The sequence below is a fragment of the Eulemur rufifrons genome, chromosome 10 (genome assembly GCF_041146395.1).
Source record: "Eulemur rufifrons isolate Redbay chromosome 10, OSU_ERuf_1, whole genome shotgun sequence".
Classification (NCBI taxonomy): Eukaryota; Metazoa; Chordata; class Mammalia; order Primates; family Lemuridae; genus Eulemur; species Eulemur rufifrons.
The window spans coordinates 28505349-28524016 of record NC_090992.1 but is presented as its reverse complement, the minus strand read 5'-3'; the positions used below and the strand labels follow the sequence as shown (position 1 = coordinate 28524016).

The following is an 18668-nucleotide window of genomic DNA, read 5'->3' as shown; positions in this document are numbered from 1 at the left end:
GCCTGGTGAAGGGCATGCCACACCGTCCTACAGACAGTGAAGCTGAGGGTGCAGGGAGGGTCTCACAGCCAGTAGAGCTGGGACTTGAACTGAGGCTGTCTGGCTCCAGAGCTCACCCTTGCTCTTAAACCTGTTGCTATTCTGCCTCCTACAGGGAGATGAGCAGGGAAAGGCTTGCCAGCCCAAGTGGGTTTTAAATGGCCACTGACAGCTGATGGGTCCACCTACATGAGGTGGCAATGGTCCTTCACCCCAATTCCATTTCAGTGGTCACGCCAACCCTGAAGATACAGAATAACCACCCAAAAGTCTCCTCCTCAAATCCTGAGGAACTATGAGATGCAGAAGAAAAACCCTCAGCAATAGTGTTTTTGTTTGTGTGTGCTGGTTTGCATTCTCTCTCGTCTCACCTTGGGTCTTGCCATTGTTCTTCCACCTCCTGCCTTCAGTGCATCCTGTCCTGGTTTCCTTTCTGTGACTTCTTAACAGAGCTAGTTGCTTTTCCAGGTGGGCTCTTTGTGAACTTGAATGAGGCAACATACAGATATTTTGTCTTCCCACTGCCTGTATTTTAGGGAATCAAAAGAGACAGGCTATAACATGCATTCAGCCAACAGGACTCTTTAGAGAAGAGTCTCCTTTCTCTCCTCTATTGGAGAGAAAGGGCTTATTTTTCACATCCAATCAGGATATAACAGAAAATCCTAAGTAAGTCACATCTCTTCAAGGAGTGACAAATCATCCCATTACTCTCTCTGTTCTGGCTGCCTCTATCCTTCAACCTGTCTGGGTTTATCTCCTTCTCTGTTGGGCCAAGATTGGCAGTTCCTAAATTATTTCTTCACTGCCCCTATTAGAGCTCAGGTTGGATTAGCTAATGGGCTCAGCATTCACTGAAGCCATGGACAATCCAAACTCCTTGGCTCAATCTCCTCTTTTTATGGCTGAGAACTGAGAAGCAGTTGGTGCAGTGGTTGAGGTTGAATCCACCCTACCACCGGCACACCATGTGGCCTTAGGCCGATGTCTTAACCTCTGCAGACCACAGGTGTCATCTGTAGATAGAGACAAGAACAGTTGTGGCTTTGCGGAGCTGCTGTGAAAATAAATGGAATAATGTATCTAAAACCTTCAGCACAGTTGAAGTTACTGGCACATAGTAACTACTCAGTTAATATTAGCCCTTAAAATGATTAAGATTAATAAATAAAAGGCGTCTCAGTATAAATCCTATGAGGTAGGAGCCAAGCGCAGTTAGAACGCAGCTGTCCTGGGTAGCTTCTGTCCAAACCTTTCTTTACATACGGCTTTCATTTAATTTGTGGAGCTTCCTTTGCCTGTTTAATGTAGGATATGGCTTTAATGATGTTGGAAACAGAATTCCATAAGCAACTTTTCCTCTGAACTGGTGGATTTCAGTGAAGAATGATGGAGCAGAATCCCCCAGGAAACCTCAAACTCCCCCTGCACTCCTCTCTTCCCACTGTGAATCCTGCTACCAAAGTACCTGCTGATAGAGAAGAACCAGACCGAGCCACGCCTGCCACCATTCCTGCTTCCAAGTGCCCGTGAAAGGGACATTCACAGGGGCGAGAGGACCCCACTGGGTCTTTGTTACCACTCCTGGGGCCACATTTCTTCACTCTTTGCCTCCCTTGGCACAAAGCCCTCCTCCTCCTTTTTTTTAATTGAAATATTTATTGGGATAATTGTAGATTCACATGCGGTTAAGAGACACAGAGAAATCCTGTGTACCCTTCGCCCAATTTCCCCTACAGTAACATCTTGCAAAACTAAACTACAATTTTACAGCTGGGATGCTGACATTGACACAATCCACCCATCTCATTAAGATTCCTCAGTTTTCCCTGTACTTATTTGTATATTTTATGTGCATGTGTATGTGCATTTAGTTCTATACACTTTTTTTTTTTTTTTTTTGAGACAGAGTCTCACTTTGTTGCCCAGGCTAGAGTGAGTGCCATGGCGTCAGCCTAGCTCACAGCAACCTCAAACTCCTGGGCTAAAGCGATCCTCCTGCCTCAGCCTCCCGAGTAGCTGGGACTACAGGCATGCGCCACTATGCCCGGCTAATTTTTCTATAGATATATTTTTAGTTGTCCATATAATTTTTTTCTATTTTTAGAAGAGACGGGGTCTCGCTTTTGCTCAGGCTGGTCTCGAACTCCTGACCTTGAGCGATCCACCCGCCTCGGCCTCCCAGAGAGCTAGGATTACAGGCGTGAGCCACCGCGCCCGGCCAGTTCTATACACTGGATCACATGTGTAGGGTCATGTGTCCACACTGGTCAAGATACGCCATCACCACAAGGATCCCTCCTGCTGCCCTGTTAAAACCACACCTACCTACCTTTGCCCCCCACCCCCATCCCTAACCCCTGGCAACTCTTAATCTATTCTCCATGTCTCTAATCTTACCATTTTAATGCTATATAAACAGGATTATACAGCATGTAAGCTTGGATCTTTCTCACTCAACCTAATTCCGCTGAGATTCACCTAAATTCTTGCATGTATCAATAGTTTGTTCCTTTTAATTGCTGAGAGTAATCCATGGACGTACCACAGTTTGTTTAACCAGTCACCCACTGAAGGATATCGGCATTGTTTCCGGTTTGGGGCTATTACAAATAAAGCACCTTTTATTAAGGCATTTTTTATTTATTACCAATAAAGCTGCTAAGAACATTTGTGTCCTCCTCTTTCCCTTCTGATCGCTAATTTACACAGATGCTCCCACCTCACTGAGGTCCTTTTTCCTGCTGTGGCAAACATGACTTGTCACCACACCGTCCTTTCTATGCCAAGTCCTAGTGGCTCTGCATCTGTCCGGATGCTCCCCTGTAGATATTCATCATGAGGTAGGCGCCTCTCAGCCTTATTTCCTAAGAAATAAAATAGAACAAACATGAGTTAGGGAACCATACAACCTAGGCTCCAACTGCAGGAGCTCTGTCGTGTATAGTTACGACATCTTGAGCAAGTCACTTGACCCTCCGAATCTGTTTCATACTCACCATAATGGAGTAACTAATAGTTGTCCAAGTTTCTTTAGTGACAGCTTATGGTGACAGTATAATGAGATGGTTTAAAGGAGGACCTCTGGCACCAAGCTGCCTGACTTGAGTCCTGGCTCTACCACTTGGCTCTGTGACCTCAGGCAAGTTACTTACACTCTCTGTGCCTCAGTTTTTCCATCTACAAATGGACATGTTAACGGTACGTATCTTGTGGGGTTATTGTGAGGATTAAATTAATATATATCATTAATACATGTTCCGAACAGTGCCTGGCTCATAGAGTTTGTGAGCTCAGGAACATTAGCTCATCTCATTATGTGGCAGGCACTGTTCTAAGCACTTTACACAGATTATTTTATTTAATCCTATCAATGACTATAATATAGGTGTTGTTATAAGACTGATTTTACCGATAAAAAAAGTGAGTTTAAGGGCATACATCACTTGCTGCAATGTCATAGGGCTGGAAGATGAGGGAGCTGAGATTCATTCCGAGCCTGTCTTTGCTCCTACCTTCTACGCCATCCTGCAGCTCATAAACTGGGGGTGCCATTTCCCGGCCTTACAGAGCAGGGATTTTGAGGATTACGGAGAAAAGTGTATTCCATGGTGCTTGGTATTCAAACTGTTCCATACAAGCTAGTTTCCTCTTTTATCTACCAGGAGTCGATAAACAGTACATGATTCTGCAGTTCTACATACAGCAGAAATTGGCCCCTTAAGACGCAAACCACCAAAACAAAAGCAGCAATTTGAGGGTATTGATGAATGCGCCTGCTAACATTTGCAATGCTGACCTGACTCAACAATCACAGCCAGATTTGGGACAAGTCCACCCAACTCAGCCACAATTCATTGCAACAGAGAGCAGCTGCCTCACTTCCTTTCTCAGAGGGTTTTGCAGCTACAATGCAGATTGCTCAGCCAGTAGCACCAGTGTGAGCTCCTATGGGACAGGGGCCACACATTCTACATTTTGTTGCCCCAGCACTTAATGCAGTGTCTGGGAAAGGAGTAGCCTCTCAGTAATTGTGCAGAATCCCAGTGAGATTCTGTGGTTGTCACTGGTGGCATGATTTCTTGCCTTGCCCAGGTCAGGGTGGCAGGGGGGGTTGGTGCATGGTGGTGTGAGCCTTTGCCCCACCCAGGTCCATCGATGGTGGCGTTACCCAGGCGATAGTGGTGGTGGCTGCCTCACTCAGATGGCAGCCACAGAAGACAGTGGCTGCAGGCATTCGCTCTCTCCAGGTTCTGTGGCAGATGTGGTGGGCGGGGCTGCCCAGGCAGCAGCAGCAGGTTCCAGCTCCATGGGCACCCACTCGGCCCAGGTGCCCCAGGAGTAGTCAGGGCACAAGAGCACCCACGCTTCCTGCTCCTTCCCCAGCCTGGCAGGAGATGAAGAGGCAAAAGCAATGGATCTGACCCCCAGGTAGAGACAGTGCTCTGGGGCTGTGACCTCAAAATGGCACCAGCCACAGTGTCTAGGGTTTATAAGCCCTTCTTTCCGGAGATGTCACTCCACAGTCTCCACTCAGCTCCCTCTGTCAGTCCAGCAGCCTGCTGTGGTGGAGGGGCCCTCCCGCAGCTCTGATTGCAACGTCCATGCAGGAAGTGTGGAGCCCCAGGGTTCTCTCCTCTGTCCCTCCCCCACGTACCTCTGATCCTGCCACGCGGGTCAGCCCAATTCCTTCTCCTTCACTTTGGGAGCCTCTCGTCACTTCTTTGTGGATTCCCAATGCTCTTCCTTAGATAATCGATCTGAAGGTAGTATCTACTCACCACTTCCGGTCTTCTCCATGACAGCGGCATGTGCAGGCTGCTTCTAGTCCGCCATCTTGGCCCCTTCTCAGTAGACTACTTCTACAGAGGCCTGCTTCTGTCCCAATTGAGCAACTGGACTTTAATAATTTTGGAACTCGTTCACTATGTGGTTAATGTGCCTCTTCTATAGAGTATGGTCCCTGTTAGGTTCGTTCACATTATTCTCCCCCTTTAAGCATTGTGAAGCTAACACATTCTCTTTGTATGGCAATAACCAGTATGATTTGTGAAATCATATTTTGATCCTCTCCTTCATATGCAACAGCTTCAGACTTAGCCTGAGAACACAGCAATGGCCAGCTTGTAGAGAAAGAGACAAACGGGCTACAGCAGAAAGAGATGACGGTTTCACTCAATCTGCAGTTTCTGTATCCACCTCTTACCAGGGTAGGACAGTCAAAAATTTAAATGTCTGGAAAGTTCAACACTGATTTGTGAGGATAAAGAGATTAGTGTAACCCTCCTTTTCTTTTAGCTCAAAAGGCAGGTGAGTTGAGAGAATTCAGATTTTTAAAAAATTTTCCTGACAAGTTTATTGAGAAAATGATAAACACGGATAGAGGTACTTTGGGATGTGGCCAGACAAACAAGGGTGGGACCTCAAGCGAAGCAGGGAGAACTGAGTAGTAGACTGGTATTTGAGGAACATCAGGATGCAGTGAGAAAGTCACACCAGTGGGCAAGTTTTCAAAATTCTTCTCATACATTTGCCAGAGGCCTTTACGATATGTTAACTAAGAGGCTTGTTATTTTTAGAACTTCCTCATTTCTCAAAGGCTTCATTTTTAAGCATTTTATGAAAACAGACATCATGTTATGTTAAGACATAATTAAAGATTTTAATCTTTGACATTTGTGAAATATCACAGTTACTGAGAGCCCACTGTGGGTATAATTTTATTCTGGGTTTTTCCAACCTGAAGAGTTGAGGTTTAAAATCAGAACACAACTAGAAATACAAGAAAATGTTCAATACTCAAACGGAGACATCAGTAGCAATTACTACAAAATATCTCTCCATCAAAAAGGTCTTAAAAACAAGTACAAAAGAGAGGATCCTCTTTCAGCAGTAGGAACCCACAAGGTCTTATTTTCTGATTATAGGATTGGAAAATTCCCATTTATGTCCCAGCATTGATTTCAGGTTTTGGTAATGCCATCTACATGAATTACAATTTCACATTTCAGAGGCCTGTCAATCTCGATATCTATGCTTTAAAAAAAAAAAAAAAAAACACTATCAAAAGCAAGTAAGGAAAATATAGCTTGTCTTCAACACATTTGTAAGATGTTATACAAAGGAAAACAAGAATTAGTTCATGGAAGCTTCTATTTCTTTTAGGTCAAGTTAATGAAGTATCTTTTAAACACAGCCTTTAAAGATCTTAGTAAGAAAAGAAGCATTTATCCCAGCAATAACTGAACATTTCCCCAATCAAGGGGCTAAATGAATTGTAAAAAGGAGTGGCACATGAGTAATTAGTGCTAAATCTTAGACATCAGAAAATTAAAAGTAAAATAGTGTAGGTATCATCAAGAAATCACATCATGTACCCAACCCAAATGGTATAATGAAGCATACACCATCCAAAATCCATCACCATCTTCCACTAGGTTCCAAAGTGATGCCTGACTTTACCTATTCACCTGTCCATGAATGCTTATGCCTATCTCTACTGAATCAAAAAACTTGAATTATTTTTCATTATATTCTAGGTGAAGAGTAGGCAATTGTTACTCAGAATTAATTGGGCATCATTTCACTGGTGGTCCCCAACTTCATTCAAAAAAAAATTTGGATGGGTGGGGGAAGCTGATGGGAAAGATGAGGAGAAAAAAAAAAAAGAGAGAGACCTTTTATAAGGCCTAATCTAAAATTGGCTGAATTCAGGACTGAAATCTGGGAAAGCACATAAATAGAGTCATTGCTCTCTCTCCCGTATTGATACCATATCTTGAAAGAAAAATCCTAGATATGTTTCTAGAATAAAGAGTTAAAACTGCCAAATTGCCATTGCCCAAGAGGCTGAGCAGGTAATAGGCAGTGAGCAGTTTCTAAACTTTGCTCAAGAGATACAGGTTCAGACACAGTAACTCAGCTTGAGGCAATGATTTAGGACTGGAGACAACAGCTTTAATAACTAAAAGGCAACTGTTTTTCTTCTGAAATTTCAGAATTATTTAAGTTCGGAAGGATGAAATTTGTCTCTTTTTAAAAAGAAATATTCGAAAACTTTCTGATCATATTAAAACAGACTATAAGCAGAGCAACATTTTAGTGCTGTTGGCATACCCTTTTAATCCAAATCTATTTATTTTCTTCCTTGCTTACTAACTGCCTCCTGCCCCAATGATTATATAGAAACAGTCTTGATACCAATCTATGTTATAGCTTCACTCTGCTATTTTTTTGATCTGAGAAAGATACTGGGGCTCATGATTTAGAAAAGTAAATGAAAAGATAAATTAACACAATTAATACATTTTATTTTAAAGGTTTAGAAAATGAGGGGAAGCGCTCACAAAAGTTACCTTAGTCATTAAAAACCACAAAGGTGGAGAACTTTTAAAAAAAAGAGTGTATACCAAAATAGCTTTTGGGAAGATGACATCTTAATAGTCTCATAAGTTGTTGAAGAGAGCATAAGAAGTCTTAAGATCTGGAGGATAAAAGTTATATTAAAAAACATGCTAAAGAATAATAATGAAAACAAACATAAAAGAATAAGGAAAAAATATAGTGTCTTAGAGGTAAATCCTGTTATAAATGAACACCATTTCTACAGGACTGTACAGTCCACCTCAGCAATACTGAAATAATAAACATCCCATTACTAAAAGAGCTTCAACACTCCTTTGGAGTCGGCTGTTGAAGAATTTATCCTGCACATAGGGTAGGCATGAAAAACATCCTGAGAGACTCAGAATATCTGTAATCATGACACTGTTTCCCTAAATTGCACTTGCTGGTCTTGAACCCAGTTGCGAGGGGGTCAGCTACAACTTGAAACCTGTCATCCTAGGGTTGGGGAGTAATTTGAAGCCAAAGGGCACTTTGCTATAGTTAATTCATGGTGGCTACACAGATACAAGTTTCCTCTCAATGCCAAATATCTACTGAGAATTAAAGAGCAGATGAAACCTCCTAACCATTTCCAAGAATTCATGTGATAAGTATAATCATTACAGAGTTTATATATGCTCAGTTTTATTAAAGCCATAAATTTTATTCTAGAAAGAAGAAAGTACATGGCATTAATAGACCAAGCATGAGCAAGTCATGAATTCTAGAATAATAAATAAAGTTGCTTCTCTTGTTTAACATCCAATTATATCCACGGGCTATGAATTATATGCATGACAAAACTGTTAGTGTTTTGCAACATTTCAAGGAAAGACCAACATTTTTGCCTGAGTGTCCCACTAATCTTTATCTAGAACTATTATTCTTGGACTTTCTATAAAAGTTTCTTTTCCAATAATTTATTAATTATAACAACTGGGAAGAATAGTGTGAGGACCTGAATACTACAACCAAGCAGTGAAGGCAACAAACCACCTCTTTAATCCTGCTCCCCTGTCTGAAATTTATATACTGAAGTAACTCCACTCCTTTATTTCTGTAGGAGTACTCAGAAAAAAGTGGTATTTCTTGGCTATCACAAGTCCCAAGTGGAATTTTCTCTGTTCTTCATTGTTCTCACAAAGGCTTCTGGCTCTACAGCTCATGTCTGAGTGATTCAGTCTTGTTCTCAATGAGAGAGATTTCTAGCACAGGTAAGAGTAGCTGAAAGGCATCCTGGATGTAGGAGGCACTGTTTGATGCCTGGGATTTAAAAAACAAGAAAATATCACAGTCACTTAAAATTTACTGCAAGACAACAAAGAGATAAATTTTTGCAATCTAACACTGAATTTGTAGCCTGGTAAATAAGAACATAGACTTGGCCATTTTGGTAAACTCTGTTATAGGGAGAAGAATCTAGCTCTTAAGGTGCACCAAAAAAGAATGTCAGCATCTTTGTCTAACTTGCCCATCAAAAATGGTCTGTTCTTTGGCAACCTGCTCAAACTTGGCATTCAAATCTTATTTATTCCTTGACACAGTAGGTAGATTCTGCCACAGCATTGTAGTCAATTATTGAAAGAGGCTGTCATATATATCCTGCACCTATTGGATTTCCAGCCCCTTGTGATAGCTCTTCTTCCATGAACTAAATGCAATCAGCGAACACAAGATAGGTACTTGCAAACATAAACAGCGAATGCTGCATTCAAACATGACACAGTATAGATATATTTCTATCTCATACAACAGACATGTTTATGAGAAGTGTTAGGGAATCATTATGCTCAGAGTTTACCAGACTTCACTAATATTGAAAAGCTCTTACTGTCCAGAAAAATAACCACAGAGTTCATTACATTAAGATAAAAATGTGTAATTTCAAGGACAAGAGTATTTCAAATCTGTAAGCAAGAAAAATCAACTCAAAATAGCAATAGGGAACCCATATCAAATGAAATTAACCTTTTTTGAATTTATCAATGGCAAGTATTACTATTTAAACTTCAATGTGACATTTGATACTGAATTTTATAGCCAAAAGAGACCTCAGGTATCATCTAGTTAAATCTCTTATTTTACACATAAAAATAATGAGTTTGTCAACAAGGTAAATGCCTGGTCCAGAGTCATACAATAAATCGAGGAAGATTCAGGGCAGGACTGAGCTCCTAGGAGGTTTGCAAAGTTTTGTTTTTTTTAATTTCAGCTTATTATGGGGGTACAAAAGTTTAGGTTATGTATATTGCCCATGCCCCCCCACCCCCACGAGTCAGAGTTTAGCAAAGTTCTTTCAACTATACCATTCCGTCATTTACTAAATCACAAACTTCTACTTTTAAAAATTATTTAAATGATCAAAAGAGTTTCCCTGACTATTTAAGAAGAACTGTGCAGTTAAAGAATAAGATTATTTACCTGATGGTAATTTTTAAAGAATTTAAAACTAAAGAAGTAAAAGTCCAGTAGTTAAAACTTTTTTCAATTCATATTTAAAACCTAATTATCAAATATATTTTCTCCCTCAGACTTACATAAACATGTTTTAAACAGATGATCAAAAGTCTGTTTGTACAATTAAGATAGAATAAAACAGAATTCTTAAAACATGTAATCAAGAAAGCATCACCTAAGGAAGTAATAAAATCAATCACAGGATGCTCTTACATCTTCTGTCCATGGACTTAAACCATCCATCTCCTTCTAACAGACTGATGAGGATTATATGAACACAGGTACCTTTTTCACAAAACAAAGCAAGATTTCTTGGCAACGAAATGACAAAATGTTTTGTTTTGTCACAAATCTCCTCTGCATACACCTTATTCCTTTAGGAAGCAGTGTTTGCCTTTTTGTAATTGGAATTGCAGCCCTCCGTGTTTACCAGCTGGTATCCAGAAGGTGTTTCATTACTGAGAAGTGTCCATTAAGCTGTCAAGAGGGGGTACGAAGTAATGACAGTCTACTGCTTCTTCCATTCTCCTTTACCCTACAGCTTTAACTTCATGCTTTGTAATTAATGAGCAGGGAATACACCACAAATATACACTATTTTGGTCACATCTGCAGCAACATGACCAAACTACCAATCTGGTTAAAAAAAAACCACACAAAAAAGCCAAAACTAAAGACTTAAGAAGAGTTAATTAATACATAATACCTTAGGAGTCAGAGACTTAAAACAATGACTACTAACCTCTAGAAATACTGCAGTGATTAATGGGTTAAGGACATCTGCCTTTTCTTTGACCTGGAATAAAGGATACAAATAGTAAAAAAAAAAAAAAAATCTTAAAAAGTGAGCAGAGCAGGTAAAAAAAACAGTAAGTAGTGTATAATCTCTCTTTGAAACACAGGCACTTCCATATATAAATATAAGCGTAGAAGTGTGGACTGAGAGCAAAATGGCATTTCTACAAGGTAAAATTTTAAGTGCTTTAAACTTCTTTATATCTTTCTATGCTATTCATATTCAGAGTGTACTGCTTTATAGTTTTTTATTGACTTTAAAAACTGTCTTCACTTTGGAAGAGGGGGTGGGAAAGGCACATGTGACCACAAAACTTTATAATCATTTTAAAACAAAATACATAGATAAGGAACACGTGCTCAAAAAACTCAATGGTTTTTAGATGGGCTTTGGAAAAGTCTTATTTCATGGAAATGAACAATGCGAATTTAATACTTACATGTGTTAGCACCTTACAGTTGATTTACTGGCTTAAAATATCTTTATGAAACACATGGAAAGATTTGGCCTCATAATATAAACTTCAGGAAACCCAGCCCTCTTTTAAAGAAAACACTAAGAGGAAGCGTGAAGCTATATCACAGGATTATCCTTTACAGGAATAATCTAAACTTAAATTTTTAAAAATGAACTTGGGCCAGGGTCCTCGCTAAAATAAATTTAAGGACCCACAATAACTTTGCTGTCACACTGACACTGATATACTTACTAAAAAGTGATTTCACTGCTTATTTAAAATGCCCTTGATTTTATCCTAACTCATTATTACTGGTTTCTCAATCGTCTTCCATAGTTGACAGACTTTCAGTAAATTTTTACAATACTAATTAAAAAAAAAAAAAGAAGTTAGTTTTAACTACAGCTCTCCCATTGGCTGGCAACTACGTAACATTAGTATTACCACAGTCTAACAGTCTAAGTTAGGAGCTGCTCTTTAAACCAGAGTCAAAATTTGGAATTTTTATTTTATGAGGGTCTACATTTCCATTATAGGTCTCACAGGGCAGCCTGAGAGTACTGAATACTTCATAAAAAGAGAATAAAAATGAACTATAACGATCTGTTAGACACAAACAAGCTGATCCTAAAATTCATATAGAAATGCACAGAGTCCTAAAAATTTCAAAAAATCTTCAAAATAAGAACAAAGTTGGAGGACTCAAACTTCTGGATTCCAAACCACTTACAAAGCTACTACAATCAAGACAATAAGGTACTGGCATAAGGACAAACATACAGATCAATGGAATAGAAATGAGAGTCCAGAAATCAATCTATATCTATGGTCAACTGATTTTTTACAAAGGGGCCAAAACAACTCAATGGGGAAAGAACAGTCTTTTCAACAAATGGCTCTGGGACAACTGGATATACACATGTAAAAGAATGAAGTTGGACCCCTAGCTCACACTGTACCCCCAAAATTAACTCAAAATGGATTACAGACATAAATGTAATAGCTAAAACAAAACTCTTAAAAGAAAACACAGGAGTAAATCATATTGGGTTAGAAAATGATTTCTTAGATACAACATCAAAAGCACAGTGATAAAATACTGACAAGATGAATTCTGTCAATATTTTAAAACTCATGTACTATCAAGAAAGTGAGATGACAACCCATGGACTGGGAAGAAATAGGTGCACAGCTTAGATCTGATAAGGACTTGTATCTAGAAAATATAAAGCACTCCTACAAGTCAATAATAAAAAACAACCCAATTCAAAAAAATAGGCAAAGTACTTGAACAGACATTTCTCCAAACAGGCTACACAAATGGCCAAAAAAACACATGAAAAGATGCTCAACATCCTTAGCCATTAGGGAATTGTACACGTGAAACAGGTAAATGTTATGGTATATAAACTGCTAAAAAAAAAAATTAAGTTGCTAAGAAAACACCAAAACAGACATTAGTCCATTAAGAGGCTCGAATTCTTACCCCAGCAGTTGTTAGGCAGGTGGTGAACTCTTTAGACAGAGAGGACAACTCTTTACACAACACAACTGTCATCCTAGGAAAGAAAAAAAGAAGTCAAGAAAGTTCTCTCTTTTTTTTTTAAGCTATATTTAACAACTGTCAGAAGAAAACAAACTGCTCCTGTTACTAAATGCAAAAGAAGAAAGCTTTTAAAGGAAGTAATACGATAGTCCACACCTATCTGCAGTTGCTCTTTCTGCAGTTTCAGTCACCTGTGGTCAGCTGCAGTCTAAAAATATTAAATAGAAAATTTAAGAAATAACTCATAAGTTTTAAACTGCACATCATTCTGAGTAGTGTGATGAAATTTCACACTGTCGTACCTGGGACATGAATCATCCCTTTCTTGAGCATATCCACACTGTATACACTACCCGCCCATCAATCACTTAGCAGCCATCTTGATTATCAGATTGACTGTCACGGTGTTAATAGTGCTTGTAACCAAGTAACCCTTATTTTATTTAATAACTGACCCTTGTATGGTTTGAGTGTATCCCCTCCAAAACTCATGTTGAAATTTGATTCCCAATATAACAGTGTTGGGGGGTGGGGCCTAGTGGGACATGTTTGGATCATGGGAGCACCACCTTCATAGAGTAATGATGTCTCTAGAGAGTGAGTTCTTGCTCTCGTGGAAATGCATTAATGCCCACAAGAGTTGGTTGTTGCACAGCAAGCCCAGCCTCTAGTGCATGTCTCTTTGCAGACACCCACTCACCTGTCTACTCCTGTCATACTGTGAAGCGGCACATGGCTCTGACCAGAAGCCAAGCAGATTCTGGTGCCATGCTCATAGACTTTCAGATGTTCTGTGATAGCAATACCAAACAGACTAAGACAGCCCCAAAGCACAAGAGTAGTGATGCTGGCAATTTGAATATGCCAAAAAGAAGCCACAAAGTGCGTTCTTAAGTGAAAAGATGAAAGTTCTCAACCTAATAAGAAAAACAATAATATGCTGAGATTGCTAAGATCTATAGTAAGAATGGATCTTCTATTCACGAAACTGTGAAGGAAAAAGAAATTCATGCTAGTTTTTCTTTTGTACTTAAAACTACAGAAGTCGCAGCCACAGTGCTTGGTAAGTGCTTAGTTAAGATGGAAAAGGTATTAAATTTGTGGGTGAAAGACATGAACAGAAATGTGTTCCAACTGACGGCAATCAGGTTCAGTACTATACACAGTTTCAGGCATCCACTGGGAGCCTGGAATGAATCTCGTGTGGATAAGGGGGTCTATTGTTGCCTAAATCAGCTACCGAATCTGGGGACCCATTTGAGCAGGCATTCATGCTATAGGAAAAAAAAGTTCAGACCTTAGAAAAATATTTTTCTATAAAATCCTCTAGAACTGCGGTCCCCAACACCCAGGAACCAGTCCCTGGCCTGTTAGGAACCAGGCTGCACAGCAGGAGGTGAGCAGTGGACAAGTGAGCAAAGCTTCGTCTGTATTCACAGCCACTTCCCATCTCTCGCTTCACCACCTGAGCTCCGCCTCCTGTCAGATCAGCTGCAGCCTTTTTGAAAGTCTCTAATCCTTTGGCTTTTTAAAAAACTGAGGTGTAACTTTCAGTGCACAAATCTTTAAAGTATAGCTCAAGAACTGTTCACATGTATATACCTTTGAAACCGCAACCCAGAACAAATACAGAACATTCCCATCATCCCCAAAAGGTCTCTTCATGCCCCTTCCTCGTCAATACTGCTCACACCATGTCCCCTTTCTCCCGCCCAAAGTCAACTGCTCTAATGCTCACTATAAATCAATTTTACCTGTTCTTAAAATGCACACAAATAGAACCATAAGTTCACTCTAATTTGTGTCTGGCTTTTTATGCATATTAAGACTAACAATCTATGAAGAAATAGTTTTCAGAGCATGAGCTGGTTAATCAAAAGAGCAGATTAATAATATAGACTTATCATGACTCAAGAAAAAAACATGAACCTCTAATATGTGAATGGGTACAATGTGAATGGTATCTTGTTGAGAAGGAAGTTTCTAAAACTTTAGAAATAAGCCAAGAAAACTCTTCCAGCAAGTTGCATTATGTAGAGTGCTGCTCACACACTTACTGGGAAAGAGTTCGGCTCCTTTCTATGGCTGTCACTTCCTGCTTCCTGCCATGTAGAACCAATGCCGCTGTTTTATGGAACAATTCAATTGAGCAGGCAGTCAGTTCTGCTAGGCTCCGGATTGCAAATGCATGGATATCCTGGATGGAAAAACAAAACAAAGCATCAAAAAGTTGGTTTGTTTTTTTTTTTTTTATTCGAGTGGAAATCACACCACCTTGCTTCTCTCACATTAAAGGATTCAACATTTTGAAAGCAGCAGAGACAGACAGCTGCCCTTCAGTAAGCATTCTCTTCTTCTTCCACAGTCGTGATATAATTTTATAGCTGGGCTCACAGCTACAAAAACAAAGGCTCCCCTGAAGTCAGGTATGACCAAGTGACTAAGTTTTGGCCAAAGAGTTTAGATAAAGAGTGCCCAGTGACAGCTTCTGGGAACCTTCCTCATGACACAATACACACGCACCCTTTCTCTTTTTTTCTTCACTCCTTTAATCTTAGTCTGGATTTAAGATGCTCCAGTCATGGATCACAAGGTTGAAATTATGAGTAAGTAGCACAACAAAATAGAAAGAGCCTGAGTCCCTGATTGTGATACCCACATCTCAAATCTATTAAAAAAAAAAAAAAGTCCTGTGACTCAAGCATTACAAAATTGATCCATGTAACCAAAAATATTTGTACCCCCTTAATATTTTGAAATTTTTTTTAAAAGCCTTCATTGCTTTGGCTACCTCTATTGAATTTTTATTGACTTGCTCATTATTTTCTGCTTCCAACTGTTTTTCTCCTTCTTCTTTCTCTGCTAATGGGTTGGTCAGAGATGTCCTGATCCATTCGTGGGCAGTATTTCTTGCCTAAATAAGAAAAAGATTATTGGCCATCAACATTTCAACTTAGCTCACCAAGACTATTGCACAGAAACACGTTAGCATACTGGAAGTCAGTGCTCCTGTTCTCACCTGAACATACCATATAGCTTTTTAGTCCTTTACCCTACTAGACCTCTTGACAACACTTAACACTGCTGTCCACTCATGCCTTTTTGACAGTCTCTAATCCTTTGGCTTTTTAAAAAACTGAGGTGTAACTTTCTTTAAAGTACAGCTCAAGAACTGTTTACATGTATATACCTTTGAAACCGCAACCCAGAACAAATACAGAACATTCCCATCACGCCCAGAAGGTCTCTTCATGCCCCTTCCTCGTCAATACTGCTCAAATCATGTCCCCTTTCTCCCGCCCAAAGTCAACTGCTCTAATGCTCACTATAAATCAATTTTACCTGTTCTTAAAATGCACACAAATAGAACCATAAGTTCACTCTAATTTGTGTCTGGCTTTTTATGCACAACATAATGCCTGTTAAATTTATTTATGTTGTTGGATGTATCAGTAGTTCATTCTTACTAACTGCTGTGTAGTATTTCATTCTATATATAGTCATGCACCCTACAATGACATCTCAGTCAACAATGGACCACATATACACAGTGGTCACCTAAGATAATACTGTATTTTTACTATACCTTTTCAGTGTTTAGATATGTTTAGATAGACAAATACTTATCATTGTGTTACATTTGCCTACAGTATTCAGTATAGTAACATTATGTACAGGTTTGTGAGGTTTGTAGCCTAAGAGCAACAGGTTCTATCATATAGGCTAGGTATGTAGTAGGCTATACCATCTAGGTTTATGTAAGTATACTCTATGATGTTTGAATAATGACAAAATCACCTAATGACACATTTCCCAGAATATATTCCCATCATTAAGCAATGTATGACTGTACATACTACAGTCGATCCATTCTCCTGACAGTGAATCTTTGGGTTGTTTCTAGTTTCCTTTGGCTTTTGTAACACCGCCATCTTCTCGTTCTCCCCCAACCTTTATGATCATTCTTCCTCAATCTCTTGTATATATTGATCCCCCTTGGCCAGTCCTTTAGACACCAGTATTATCTGAATTACTAGTCTTGACTCTTGACTTGTCGCACCCTATTCCCTCTCTCCTTGAACACCTCTATCCATCCTATTCCAGTGATTTTAACTGTAGCCCACCTGCTGCTGACTCCTAGATCCTTATTTCTAGCCCTGATCTCTGCTGAAAACAACTTATTCCAAATGCCTACTGGACATATGTGCCAGGATATTCTGCACATACAACATGTAAAAAATCTGAACTCACCATCCTTCTCCTCTTCCTACCCCAAAGTTTTCATCCTCTTTTATTTCCTAAGGTTCAGAGGGGCTACCATATACCAGTCACCTGAGCCAAAATATAAAAGCCATCTTAGCTCTTTTTCCCCTCCAATCAATCACCAAAATAGTGTGATTTTTACCCAAGAACATTTCTCCCATCTGCCCCCCTTCTTCCTCTTCCTTCCCATCCCGTTCCTGCCTATTATCACCACTTGAGTTTAGACCCACTTCATGACTAGTCTCCCTGTTTCTGATCTGGTTCATCTTAAATCTATCTTCTGTAATGCTGCCAGTGATCTTTCTTAAGCCCAGAGCTGACTGTTCCTCTTTCCTTCAATGGCGCCTCATCAACTAGATCGTGTTCTTTCATGGGATGTAACAAGTTACAGGGCATAGACCCTACCTACTTCTCTAGCCTCATTGCTTACCACTTTTCACTTTATGGTCTGATAATAATTACCTGTACTGGGCCCATTCGTACAGTCCTCCACCCAGGTATCACTTCTTCCAGGTAACTTAATTGAGTACTTATCAAATTGACTGGCCACTTCTTGAACTTAGTTCTTAAACCAAAACATACTAGAATTAACTATATATCTGTTTTCTAACTAAACTCTGTATTGTACGATAGCTACAGAGTATCTCATTTGGCTTTGCACACCCAGTGTTTCGCACACTGTAGAGAACATCTACTGTTTTTATCTGGCCAGCATCCATATGTCCTTTCCTTTGGTAGCAGGTTCTAGATTATTCTCAGTTCAGTGGTTTGTGTGTGGCTGCTTCCATTCTCTGGCTCCAGGCGTTCACAAATGATTCAGGTTTAGCTACTAAGAATATTAATCCCCCTGTGATTAATATTCAGTGATTTGTTCATGAATAGTGATTCGTTCATGGATAGAAAAGTAACCCAAGCCAGGTCAATGGGCATCAGCCTCAGGACATCTGGTAAATTTTTTAGGAAAGAGAAGTAGTCTTTCTGTTGGAGTTACTCAACTAATAAAAAGTTACCCTGAGCTGACAGTGGTCATGTTACTACCACATGGAAAAGCTTCCCTAAGAATGAAGCCAAAGCAAAAGAAAGAAAGCCAAAAGATGGAAAGGGACAGGTTCCTGGGGAGAGCCATGCCTGAAGCCAGTTCTGCCCATTGATTTTTTAGTTTCTTGAGCTATTGAATTCCCTTCCTTTCTTAAGCCAGTCTGACATGAGTTTCTGTCATTTACAAGTGAGAGAGTACTGGTTTCTAAAGACATGATTACTGCCACAAATGAAGGCATCCATCTGATTAACTTAACAGAAAGAATGTGCTCAAAGCTATAATGAGGTATTAATAATAAAAATCCAGAGAAGGCCTTGAGAGTCATTCCAACTAAGAGAATCACAATTTTTATTACAGATACGACACTGGAGTCGGCCCTTTAAGGATCGCTAGGTGGGGCTACACCCAAGGCTACAATACAAATGAGCTAAAGCAGAACCTGTGTTCCTAGACATTCATTTCAGGGTTCTTTTCCCCTATATCCTCCCACAAAAACTTTCAGGAACAATCTGGCTCTGATCTATACCTTCCCGTTACTTAAGCATTAACTTTTCAAATTCAAAAATCCAACCAGAATGAACTATATAAAGATGGGAAGCAGAAAAATGCAAAGTGTGTTAAGCCAACTATTAAGATACCTAGCAAGACCAGAGTACAGGGTATAGGCATTTATTAATCCATTCAC

At 39.6% G+C, this 18668-nt stretch overlaps 1 protein-coding gene across 1 annotated transcript in view; it reads right to left on the bottom strand.

The window, feature by feature from the left end:
- Positions 1–7384: 7384 nt before the first annotated feature.
- The window catches only part of FAM114A2 (family with sequence similarity 114 member A2), a 31636-nt gene continuing 20352 nt past the window's right edge, over positions 7385–18668 (bottom strand). Inside the window, exons 10-14 of the mRNA XM_069484329.1 lie at positions 15473–15595; positions 14739–14878; positions 12622–12694; positions 10625–10678; positions 7385–8688 (exon numbers count right to left, since the gene is read on the bottom strand). Of these exons, the coding sequence (XP_069340430.1) occupies positions 8581–8688; positions 10625–10678; positions 12622–12694; positions 14739–14878; positions 15473–15595 (498 nt within the window). The 3' untranslated portion in view covers positions 7385–8580. The remainder of the gene's footprint in view (positions 8689–10624; positions 10679–12621; positions 12695–14738; positions 14879–15472; positions 15596–18668) is intronic.